We start from the raw sequence: 13,177 nt of genomic DNA, 5'->3' as shown, positions 1-13,177 counted from the left end.
CTCTGCAGATGAGCGGTCATCGCGGCATTGTGCCTTAAAATTGCTTGTCATAAATTACCCCTGCCCACGTTCGCCTGCAGCACTTGATGTCTTGAATTCGGGCCATTTTGCAAGCTGTATTCAAGCATGAACTTCAATTTGCTTTTCATAAAGGGATTACACAGCCACTATTGTCACTCTTCACCACATGTACCTTTCACTTATGAAGCACAATTGCGTTCTGATTTCCCAGCAACTGGTATGGGCCCCGATGCCGTTCCTCGCCCCTGCCTTTAGATTCATCCCATTTCGGTAGGATGTCTAAAGTAATTGCAGATAAAGATGAATACAGGGATGAGGTTATTGAGGTTGACAGGAGGAGTGAGTGAGAGAAGATAGCAAAATCATTATGAGAATGTATGAGTCTTGGCTTTTTAGGGTTTGTATGTGGAAGGTTAAAAGATTCAGAAGTGTTTTGGTGTTCTCCATAAATTCCTGGAGTACATAAAGTCAGTCATGAGAGATTTGAACACCTGGCATGTAGGTATATTCAACATCTATCACACCATCTTCATGCAAAGTGGTGAAAGATGGGTGAATTAAGTCAAGCGTTCTCACTCATCACATTTACCCCCAGTTTCACAGGCAAGGCGTAAGCCTAGTCCCAGACTAAAATGCAGGTTTGAGTTGATTTAACTGAAAGAAACTTGCACTTACATATCATAAAATATGTCAGTGCCATTGTTTTGTCTCAAGATGTTTTGTCTCAGTAATGTGTTTTTTTTAAATAGCTACTTAAATGTCCTTATTGAACTAAGGCCTAATCCTGGTTTAATCTAAGCCCTGTCTGTGTCTAAACCGTTGCATAAACTTAGCCACTATGTTAAGATCGTGTCTTAAGATAGTTTGACCAACTAGCAGTTAGACGAGATAATCAGTCTTACTTTTCCAATTCAAATTAGACCAATCTACCTTTTTATGTAACTGCCTTTAAAAAGTTAGGACCAGTTTTGAAGAATAAAAATAGATGACTAACTTTTAAGACTAGTCTAAGCAGTTTATGCAACTGGTCACAGGCCTTAAACACTGCCAGCTGTGTTTCTCAAGAAGTCTGACCCAAGTCTTCTTTCGCTGCCAGCAAACTCGGTCCCTCTAATTTTATGTTTTCTAATTTTAGCACTATTTTCTCTCTCAGAAATCCTAAATGGGCACAAAAGTGCTATTGAGTAAAGCACATGAATGTATCATTTTACAGGTATTAGTCCAGGACCCAGTGGAAACAAGAGATTAACAAAACTATTTGCTTATCAATGTAAAGAGAATATTGTCTCATATACTATCTTTTTGTATGTTCTGTTCTGCTCTGTTGTTCTGTTCCCATCTCACCTCGACTGTTCTTGTCTCGTCTCAGTCTCGTTTCGTCTCTTCTCGTCTCTTCTCGCCTCCTCTCGTCTCTTCTATGGAGGTTCACGCTGAAGGCCAATAGACCAACAGGCACGTCATGCAACTTGTTTGGACTAACAAGCTGAAGGCTTGTCACAGACACCCCCACCTGAAATGAAGTGTAGTAAGCCCAGCAGCATTTGTGTGTGTGGGTCGAGCTTGGCTCTGAGTGTCAGCTGATGTTTCACATTAAGGCTGCACAGAGACACAACCCCCCCTCAGCCCTCTGTCCAAACTGTCACATGGCAATCTGAGAGCAATCAGACCCGGAGAAGGCCACATGTTCTCTTTGAGCACCAGTGCTACGCTTGTCTTCCTGTTGCAGGTACCCGCTGACAGCCACAAACGCTGCCTGATTAGCCTGCTTCCTCCAGGATTTTCTTTTCCTCAGGGCCAAATAATGGCTGGCCTTGGAAATAATTGCTCACAATGAGCGAGGCACCAACACAGAGCTTTAATATCTCTGTCCTTCACTACCGTGTCTTTCCACTAACACTCTCGCAGGTCCTCAGCCATTTAATCTCATTGGCCTTAATGGAACTCCACAGAAACGTCAGTCAAGCGAGTTGCCGGGTGCCAGGAGTCGGTCGAAGATGGCTTTGCAGACTTAGAAAAAGGGGAGAATTGTTATTGTTTGTTTACTTTCCAGTGGCATGCATTTGGATGGATTTATTCAGTGAGCTGACCACAGGCTAGAGGTGATTTATACTTGGATTATTCCCAGACTCCCTCATAGGGACTGTGACTGACAAACAGGGAGCAAAGTCAACTTTAATACTAGTTAAGCCAGGTTGTCTTATGAATCGGAACCTCTTTTCCCCACTGCCCTTATATAGTACCAGTGAGTGTGCTGCAGCAGAAAGAACTTGAAAACTTATCCACAAAACTCAACCTTGCATTCTGGAAATCTCGCTCTGAGGGTTCTTTGTTTGTCAGTTCACAGGTTTACAGATGTCGGCGTTTTTTTTCCAGAAAGGTCAATGTCACATGTGGTTGTCATGGGTTCTGACAACTCTCTCTAGAGGGGATAGTTCAGTCAAAAATGATAATACTGTCATTATTTACTCACTTTCATGTCAAAAGAAGAATCTTAATGCAGCTGTTTTCCATAAAACAACAGATAATGTTTGTAAAAAGTGTTTAATTTGTTTATTTATAGGCTACATACACACTACAGTTCAAAAGTTTGGGTTGGTATTTGACTGTTTTTGACAGATGTCTCTTATACCCATCAAGGCTGTATTTATTTGATCAAATATACATTAAACATAAAAAAATACAATTTAAAATAACTGTTCTATTTATAATACAATTTATTATTTATTTGCTCCAGTCTTCAGTGTCACATGATCCTTCATAAATCATTATAATATGCTCATTTGGTGCACAAGAAACATTTATTATCATTGTCAATGTTGAAAACTGTGCTACTGCTTAATATTTTTGTGAAAACTGGATAGTTTGATCAATAGAAAGCATTTATTTGAAATATTTGCATAATTAAAAATGTCTTTACTGTCATTTTTGATCAATTTAATTGCCCTTTCTGAATGAAAACATTAATTTCTGTATTAAAGTACGATTCCTTACTGAAGTAAACTGGCTGTCCAACAGTCATTTGTTCAGATTTGTCCAAATGTCTTTTCTTCATCTCTGACCTTGTCCCTTCTTCTAACCTTAAAATTAACCCTTGAAATCCTAACGGTTCAACCCAAAATCAAACTAAAAATAATTATTGACCCAGGTCTTAAACCATATCCTTTATATAGCTTTTAATTAATGGTCATTAATGACATCTCATTGTGAGATGAGATCAATATACTCCGATGCCATTCACGGTGTTTTGCAGGATAGTCCATGTATCTCTAGGCATCAGTATTTTAATAGTGCTTCACAGCAATATTAACACTCAGAATGTAGATATTTGTATTTGCTGTTCATAACTTACAAGGTTACACCTTGTTATTGATGTTCCTGCATAAATGTGCTTTTATTGCAGTGGCCTCCTTTATTTGTGCTGCTGTGTTTTTTGCAGCCATCTCTACCGTGAACTCCGTTTTTGTTGTCTTTTCAAACGATATTATAATCAAGAGAAGATGTGAACTCGTATGCAACACAGAAATACAGGGTACAAAACCCACAGTGCACACAGATCCCTCTTTAAGCGTGTTTGAAAATAGTCAGGTGCTCCATTTTTGTCACAGATGCAAAGAGGAGACAGTGGCGCCCTAAAAAAGGGGCAGAGAGCACGTGTCTGCTTGAAGTGAGAGGAGCGAGTGAGTCACACAAAAGCTTGTTTGTGGATGTCGCAGCAACAATGCGGCCGCGCTGAGTGTATTCAGGCATACAGGGATGCACCGAGACAGCTTGTTTGTGAACGGAAAATGAGACTACCCACATTCTGCGAACACCAAACCGCGTACACAACTAGGCTCTCTGTGCTGCTTTGTTAAACCCACATAGTGATAAGGTTTTATAATTAGCCCGTTCCTGAACAAAAAGCAAGCCATTCTTGTTTTTGACCTCCGACCTTTGAGGTGTTTTTTTTCTTCAGGTTGCTGTTGTCATAGCATTTGGCAAGAGTTTTTTCTTTGCTGTTTTATTTCAGACTGACATAAAAAGAAAAGGAGGACATCAGAATACTGGCTAATGTGGCTCTTCCTATTCTATCATCTAGGTTACATGCAAGAACATCCCCTTCTTGTTCATTCATTAGCCCATCAATTATCTGATAAGAATGTTAAACAGATTTTTCGTAAGTTAATTTCTTTAGGTGTTTATTTTTATTTTTATTGAGTTGGTGCATCTTTAAGACATCATGAACATCCTCCAGACATGAAGTTACCCCATTTTGGCAATTCTAAAATATAATGCAAAAGAAGAATAATCATTAAAGATGGTGAATGTAGTTAACAGAAATGTTGGTTTTAAATATTCCGTTCAAAAGTTTGGGGTTTAAGATTTTTTTTTTTAAATGTTTGACAGAATCCTAACTGTTTTATATTTTAAAATGTAATGTATTCCTGTGATGGCAAAGCTGAATTTTCAGCAGCTGAATTTTTCAGTGTCAAATTCTCTCTCTCAAAAAAATAAGTTAATTCAAGTATAGGCCTATGCTATTAGTATAGCCTACTTCTTTTAAACTAAAAATAATAACGTATAGGCTACTTTCAGTCTACTTTTAAGGGACTTCTCAGAAATATACTTAAATTTACACAAGGATACTGTACTCTTATACTGACAGCAAGTCTCTATTTGGCCTATACTTGTACTCAATCTTTTGATCGAGATTAAAAGTATAATTAAGTATTCTATATACGTGGCTTGCAGTTGTTTGCTCGCGTGGTCTATTAAATACTTTTTTCACATATTTTTACATCATTTTTTAGATATACGTCTTATAAACTTACATTGTTTGAAAACATTGATTTATAAAGAAAACAGATAGGCTTATGTTTCTAATTCTGAGTATGTGAATTTTTGTGTAGTCCACTGGTAGTGAAGGAATTTACTTCAAATCTTTTTAAAGTACAGTTTAAGGTATTTCATGTATAAAAATGAATACCTAAATAGGAACATAGTAGTAGGCCAATACACTTGATGCAAAAATTATATATAAAAAGTAAGCTATAAGTATGATGTTGAGTTCACTTAAAGAAAACTTACAAGTATAAAACTATTAGTTTACTAAGAGTATGCTTCAAAGTGTACTTTCATAAACTAAAAAAATTGCTATTTAACTAGTAAACTATCAGTATACCTATAAGTTAACTTGTAGTATAGTTGCAGTACAAACGAAAAACATCGTTGTAAACTAGTTGTGTACTCAAAGTTTACTACTGTTACACTTAAAGTATACTTAAAGTATATTTTATATACTAAAAAGTGGGCCAATTTTGTCCCAAGTAACATCGAAATAGTACACAAGTATCCTACTAGATCATTGACTACATATTTAAAAAAATACTTAAACTTTTCTTAAGTATACTTAATAAAATTAAGTAAGGGTTTCTTATTGTCAGTGTTGTAAACTTTTTTTTGTGGAAACCGTCATCCATTTTTTTTTTAGTTTTTTTTTATAGAAAATTCAAAAGAACATTTATTTGAAACAGAAAGCTTTTGTAACATTATAAATGTCTTTACTGTCAATTTTGATCAATTTAATGCATCCTTGTTAAATAAAAGTATGCATTTTTTTTATCATGCTAGCACACTAAAGAAAAAAAGTGGTAACAAATATAGCGTTGTAAACAAAAGAACAAAGATTGATGCAATTCGTGTTCAAATCTCTGTGATCTTGAATAAGACATGAATGTATTTTTATACACCCAGTTCTAATTGTCACATTCCTTCCAACAATAGAGAAAGTTCAAAAAATTTTAAGTGACGCTTTTAGCCGAGAGTCTGTGTAAAAAGCTTGTGCTGATGAGGGGGAATTGCCTGGGATTCGCCACAGGTACAACAGATGATCATTTGTCTCAGATGATACACTCTGTCACAAATGGTTAAGCATTAACTGGTTTCAAGGGGGCTTCTAAATGGAGCAGACAGAATTAGAAGGGGCTTTCATTGATTGCAATCAGAGGGACTTGGGGGGAGATTGCTGGCACTCTAAGTGGAGGAGACACCATGGAGAAATGGTTTGGAGGGCGCTGTACTGAGAACAGCGTGCGTGTGGCACGGAGAGAAAAACAACACTGATTGTCCATACGACGTGAGGCAGGGCGCTGATGGCAGAGCTGCCGGAGGCCTGATTGAGTGATTTACGTGGCTGGCGGCCAGAGAGATGGAGGTACATGCTGGGCACAGGTGGCACGATTAGCCTGTGCATGGCTCGGCACAGCGACACCTGCTGGCCATCCATGGAATTCACCCTGCTTAAAACAATAGGCTCTGCCAGCCTGATCAAGTTGGTTTGTTTGTACACTTTGCAGCTAAACACCAGCTTGGCCAGGCTTGGAGAGTCTATTTGACCTTAAACTGCTTCTCTTCATGTTTGGTAAGATATCTGAGGTTATTTTACTCTTAATTCATTTTCAAATTATAAAATGGTGCATGTAGGCTATTGTTCAAGAATAAGACTAAAAATATATTCGTATACGAATACTTTTTGGGCTTACTATTGACAAATAGATGCACTTGTGATCAGGTCCTTCTCCAGCTTTGAGATGTAAGTTGGGCCAAGTGGCATTCCTGGTGGGCTGGAGTTGTAACATTATTTAATTTTTTCCCCGTAACAGATTTTGTAACTTTATTTTATAACAAAAGGGGCAGGTTTTAATATAGAAACACACAATACTCGCCAAAACAGGTATTTTTTATGTAATTTCATGTATATTAGTCTGTTTAAGCGCGATCAGAGAAGAGAAGCCAGTTCAGTTCAGCGAATGTGCTGTGTGTGTATTATAAGCTTGAACGATTTAAAGCGTTTGAATGTTTATGAAGATTTGGTCATATACTGCTTTCTAGTTTCTAAATAACAAGAGGATTTTTGATACCAAGCAGCCAAAAACGCCGATCTCCCTCAAAATCTGGAGCCGAATTGAACATCATGCCTATTTTGCAATCGGCCGTTATTTGGCATGGGGCCAGGGTGGGCCAAGCTCCTGATTGTGGAGCCGGGCCTGCTTGTGATTGGTTTATATTTTTAAAAAATGTCAGTCAAGCAGGATTCAAACGCATGACCTCTCTCTATTAAACCAAGAAATATCCCCAACAGCTCAGATGAGGCACTCTGACCCCCTAAGGTTGAATTCTTGTAACGCCCCTGGTTTGGTCCAAAGTGATGGTGATTGGAGTGAAAGGAAAGCTGCTGTCACAGGCACAGGGCTGGAGTGTAAATCTGTTGAGAGGAGCTGAGAGGTAAGGACACATGCATTAGGACAAGACAGGCTGTCCCTCTATTGGAGACAGAGAGTGATGTTCAACCATGGGAGATTGATGAGCTGTCTCTACTCTAGCAATTGCATAGGTCACAGGAGAAGAATGGTGTCATTCTCTCTCTCTCCCTCCCTCTGTTTTTGTCGCTCTTTCTTTATCGTGGTTCTTTCTTTATGTTCAACTACGCATCATCTTTCACACAAACCTATCTACCTGTGAGTCCCAGATGTCAAAGAGCACATCTCTCTGGTGTGATTTTTGATGACTTGAATGATTGTTTTCAAATAGGATTCTGAACATTTCTCTGTCCTTCATTGATCAGACAAACAGATAGTCTTGGCCCAAACTTGTACTATTTTTGGAGTCAGTGTTGTTGAGTTGTGCCAGATGCTCAAACCAAGGGGTCAAGGTTTGGCTGGTTAGCACCTGTTCATAGATGCTGTTACTACACAATCGGGACCAACAAAATCTTTCTCCTTTGACAGCCATTCAGTTTGCAGGCAACATATAGCTAATATTTTATTATATTAGATATTTTTTTAACAGATTAGGATCCCCTCACTGCTAACAATTTATTAACTCTGTTAATAAAATATCGGCTAATCATTGGGTTATCCTACTGGCCTTCATTTTAATATCATTGCATCCCTAACATTTTGATTAGGGAATTGTGTGTAATTTGAACATAATGATCAAGAATGCTTCTGAAAATGATCCAACTAGGGTAAAACTGTAGAAAGTTGTAATGAGCACACGTTTGCACAAGAGATGACAATACAGATGCAATAATGATGGGATGAAGCCAGAGGAAGAAAAGAATGCAGGAGATGGATTTGGAAATGACAGAGAAGAGCTGGTAGGAGGACGATGTGACAGAGAGAAGCAGCTCTGTAGACTCTGATTTAAGATGTTATCACTAGAGTTGCGGGGACGGGCCCGGGGTCCGTCCCACGCGCCTGCCTTTCTGTCAGTGAGCATATGAGGAACCAGTCAGCAATCTGATACACCAGACAGGAGAACAGAGACCGATTCTGTGCTCACAGAGAGGAGATGGACGAGCAGGGCTACTCTAGCTGTTGAATAATTCTTTCTCTGTCTGCGATACAACGGGGCGGAGGCAAAATAAATCCACCTGGCATTCATTTGACTGTCAAGTTCTCAGATTAAAGAGAGAGTGCAGGAAGGTTGGAAAGAGAAAAGAGAGAGTACAGATGGAAATGAGGGGGAAACGAGCCAGTGATGGCAAGAGAGAGAATTCCTGTCAGTTCTGCTGACCTTTGACGGAGAAACTCAAGGTTTGCGAGATTGCCGTCTTTCCCTCTCCATTCCTGTCACTTTTTCCTCAGAGAGGCATGCCAAAATATGATGAAAGACTGGCGTGAGTGGCTGTGACATGACATTCGACACCGTCAACTCGAAACCCATTCTGCTGTCACACGCACACACTGCCTCTTGGGGTAAATTGCAGTAATTTGTGTTATGCTTCTCAAAGAGAGGTGAGGAGGAGGAGGCGGGCTGCAGTGGGAGCTTTCATGCTTAAACAAGTCTATTTGACTTTAGAGAAATGTGCAGGTGATTGCTTTAATCCATTTAAAGCATGCACACATCTTTCCGCTAGCGTTCCGAGCACACCGCACCATTCAGACGGTTCTTTCTCCCGAAATCAAGTAAATGGTGATATTAACATATTCCTGAGAGGTTATGTCACGTCATATCTTGTATATATTCTGTATTGTGGGAATGATTACGGTAGAGGTATGACGAGGTGAGGCACATGTTGAGCTGATGGGGAATGGGAATAAATATATCCATGTGTGGATCTTTTGTTTTTCCACCTTGCCTCATCTTTGGCACTGCACTCATTCATCACAATTGACAAAGGTTCAGCGCACATCTGAACACAATATGGACACGTGCACAGCACTGTACCATCATCCGAGGCCCGTCTCTCAAGAGACATTAAAGGAACCGTCCACCAAAAGGTCAACGTTTGGTCATTGTTCACTCTTTCTCATATCATTTCAATCTTATTTGACAGCACTTTTATTGTTTGGAAGAGGAGTAGGACTGGGAATCAATACACGTTTCCCAATTTGACTTGATTTAAATTCACAGGCTCTTGATTCAATTCAGATATTGTTTCCGTTTGATTCCATTTTTATTCCATTGGATAAGTTTCAGTTATATTGTCCATTTTGGATTTATTAAAGTGGTACATTAACAAATTAACAACAGGGCCCAAACAGTATGGAGTTCAGTATTTATTTAACCAATCTGCATTGTTAATAATTCATTCAAAGAACTTCCTTAAAAGAGTGGTTTGTTCATCAGTCAGATTACACTGAGTTTTATTCACTAAGGCCCTGTTTACACCTGGTATTAAGATAAGTTTTGGTTGATCGGATCACAAGTGGACGACGCAAAATACAGGTGTAAACAGGGTCTAAAACATTTTGAGCTTGTCCACTTTCAACCACTTCTAGAGGTTGTCGAAAACGCATTCGACCGGATTGCTTTCGCAGTGTAAACGCTTGGTCGAATGCATTCGAACAGCCGCAAAAGACCACCTACTCTCCTACTGACTTAACGCATAAACATTGTGTGAAGTGCGCAAGCCAGAAGGGATTTAAACTTTGTCGACTGAAGACCCAAGGTTTGAAGACGAATAAACGTACCAAGCACATTTTTCTCTCACCATTCCTGATTTCTAACACGCACTCACAGGGTTCGGCATGGTCTTGTGGCTGTCAGAGCAGAAACAAAAGCTGCTGCTCTTCGTATGTTTTTCCGTCGTCTCTGGGCGTGTTCATATGTAAATTGCGCAAGCTTATTTCGTCCATTAGTTCGAAGTCTGAAAAAAAAAACATACATTAACCCGCCCATAGGACAAAAGAGACAAATTAAAACACCAGGTGTAGACGGGTATGTGTCTACCTCGTCTATGTGTTATCCAATCAAACCAAAACAATTGTCCAAATCTTAATACCAGGTGTAAACAGCGCCTAAAGATCTGGCCAATAACAGTCATTTACCTATAGCCTACAGAGGAACACAAACATTCTCCAAAGCTTGTCTTTTTGTATTCCACAGAAAAAGGAAAATTATACGGGTTTGGAACAGCAGATTATAAGTAATGACAGTTTTTTGAATGTGTTCCTTTCAGTAATGAAAAGCCTTGACTGTTTCATATTTCTGCAAAGTGACAGAGAATTACTTGAAAACCCTGAAAAATGTTGAATAATTTTGCTCCCTTGCAGATGCCCAATATAATGGTTACAGAACAACACAGTGCTGAGGGGGGAAAAAACTCTGTAATGAATCCCCCACTACAGAATCAATAATAGCACTCATATCTGTTAATTTCATTTCCATTTGAAAAGCAGTTCGATTTGAAAAACATTGTTACACATCAAAAGAAGGAGACTGGAATCGGGCCCATCCTATTCATCTCCTTGCCTTGACGATATAGACAATACATGCAGTATGTGCCCATTATGCGTTTCTATGATGGAACATCACGGAATACCCAGCACTTACAGACCAGCGCTAATTACCAAACTGAAAAGGAATGAAAGGGAAAAATGAAATGTGGTTTAATAAGAAAATAACTATGATCGTGAATTGACCTCTTGGCAAAAAAAGGTTTTGTTTGCAATACAAAGCGGCTTCATTTATTACCATACGGATTATGGAAATAAAATATTCTCTAGCTCGGCATTGTAGCACCAACAGCAGGATGTTTGACATCACAGGCTGATTTGTTTCGATCTTACCTGTCTGTGCATGTCCATTGTGCCTCAAACTGAACCCATCAGCCAGATGACTTTGAGTGAGGGGTGGATATGGAATCTACCAGCATGGCGGCTGAAGCTATAACCAGCCAAACCTTGACCCTCTGTCTAATAGTGTTTCAGAGCAGCCATATGAAATATGGCACCCAACAAAGGCATAATGCAGTGACTATGCCAACAGTGAAACTAAGAAAAATGTATGGATTCTCCATAGTGAGAAGAAATTTTGGCTTTTGTTTTTATATATTTTTTTCATTTAGTTTGTTAAATTGCTTTTTATCTGTGACATCTTATATAAATAACTAGTTGAGATGGTAAATTATTATTATTTATGTTCTCTTATGCTTAAATCTACTGCATTGATTTAATCAAAAATACAGTTAAACAATAATAATGTGAAATTTTATTTAACTTGAAAATAACTTTTCTATTTGAACATAATGTTATTTATTGCTGTGATGTCAAAGCTGGATTTTCAGCATCATTACTCCAGTCCTCGGGTGTCACATGATCCTTTTTCTGATTTGGTGCTCAAAAAACTATAGAAAGTACTGTTTAGTCCTATTTGAAACAAAACATTTCTAACAATGTAAAAGTCTTCACTTTTGATCTATTTAATGTGTTTTTGAATAAAAGTATTAATTTCTTTAAAAATATAGGCTATATATCTGACCCCAAACTTCTGAATAGTAATGTCGCTGTAAAAACCATCTGAAAGGAATACCCATGTCTTTTCAACAATTTAAACTGCATCCTTGAAAACTTTACTTAACTTTTGACTATTGAAAGCTGCATATCTATTTAAATTTAGTGGGAGGGTCTATACCTCCAGGCCGACCCCTCCGTCACTGTGATTGGCTCACATTTTGAAGGCGGGGCCATGGGTACCACATGGAGATGCTGTGTATCGGTGGATGTGGGAATGAGTGAGAGCGTGGTTGAATGATGCCGGTCGAGGAGCAACACACAAAACACTGACATATTGTATTGAAAACTTAAACCGTAGATAGTGTGCAAAAAGCTATTTTATCTTATTGAATGGTGGCTTGGGCTACATTTGTAGCATGTTATTGATGCATAAGGGATAAAAGTCAGATTTTAAGGACAAAGTTGCAAAATTGATGGAATAATGAGGGCGCACTTACGGAATCCGACTTTTTTCAGATTTTCTACTGCATGTTTTTTAATTATTTTGATTGCCATTCCGTTTGTGCATTCGACTGTTTTTTATGGACAAACTGAGGAAAACGCACCGCCTGGAACTGTTGTCGCTGGGTTTCTTTTTCCTCTGGAAGACAAATGCAAAAAATCAAACTTGCCTGGACTTAAAACAGTTCTGACAGGGGAGAACTCGTCGGATTTCTCTCTTGAATATCTGGACAACACAGGATTCGTTTTAAAAACCACCAAAACTTTTGACGTGAAGTCCAAATCTAGCTATACGTTGGTCGCGCGCTTGCCGCGCTGCAATAAAATAGCTGAAGAAGTGGCGGTTAAAATCGAGATACTTGATAAAAACGACAATACACGACTATTTAACGTAACAACTGACAGAATAGAGATTCTTACCGATGTTAAAAGCCGAGTTAGGAAGCCAAGAGGCGTTTCTGAAGCAGTATCCTACACCGTTACAGTGTCCGAAGATGTGAAAGTCGGAGACTTGATCTTTACGGTACCGGACCAGAAGTTCGAGAAGAAGTGGTTCGAGGTGGTTTCGGACGGACACTCACCGGTTCAGATAGAAAGAGACTTGGGACGCGTGTATTTAGCGCATCGTTTGATGTCAACAGCCGAGGTCATGGTTAAAATCCACAACACGAGAGGTATGTTCAGCCTTTTTAAATTCACAGTTTATGCGTTTATTTGTGTTATTTAAACGGATAGCGCACCCCAAAATGCAAATTATGTCATCATTCACTTAGCACAATGCTGTTCAAAACCTGACTTTCTCTTCACACAAAATAACATGTGAGACTCCGTCCAGTCACCATTCACTTTCATTGCACCTTTTAGCCTACATACAATGAAAGTGAATGGTGACTGAGATTGTCTTTCTGCCTAACGTGTCATTTTAGTAGCTTAAT

General features: G+C 38.8%; 1 protein-coding gene across 1 annotated transcript in view; it reads left to right on the top strand.

Annotated features, from left to right (window-relative positions):
- The first annotated feature begins 12,017 nt into the window (after positions 1 to 12,017).
- The window catches only part of si:dkey-22o22.2 (neural-cadherin), a 116,663-nt gene continuing 115,503 nt past the window's right edge, over positions 12,018 to 13,177 (top strand). The window contains 1 exon segment of the mRNA XM_056257029.1: positions 12,018 to 12,916. Within this exon segment, the coding sequence (XP_056113004.1) occupies positions 12,223 to 12,916 (694 nt within the window). The 5' untranslated portion in view covers positions 12,018 to 12,222.

Source organism: Rhinichthys klamathensis, unplaced genomic scaffold, assembly GCF_029890125.1.
Source record: "Rhinichthys klamathensis goyatoka isolate OS25496 unplaced genomic scaffold, OSU_Roscu_1.1 h1tg000006l_1, whole genome shotgun sequence".
In the NCBI taxonomy this organism is placed as follows: domain Eukaryota; kingdom Metazoa; phylum Chordata; class Actinopteri; order Cypriniformes; family Leuciscidae; genus Rhinichthys; species Rhinichthys klamathensis.
Note: the sequence above shows the minus strand (reverse complement) of the source record. Positions and strands in the feature narration are given on the sequence as shown.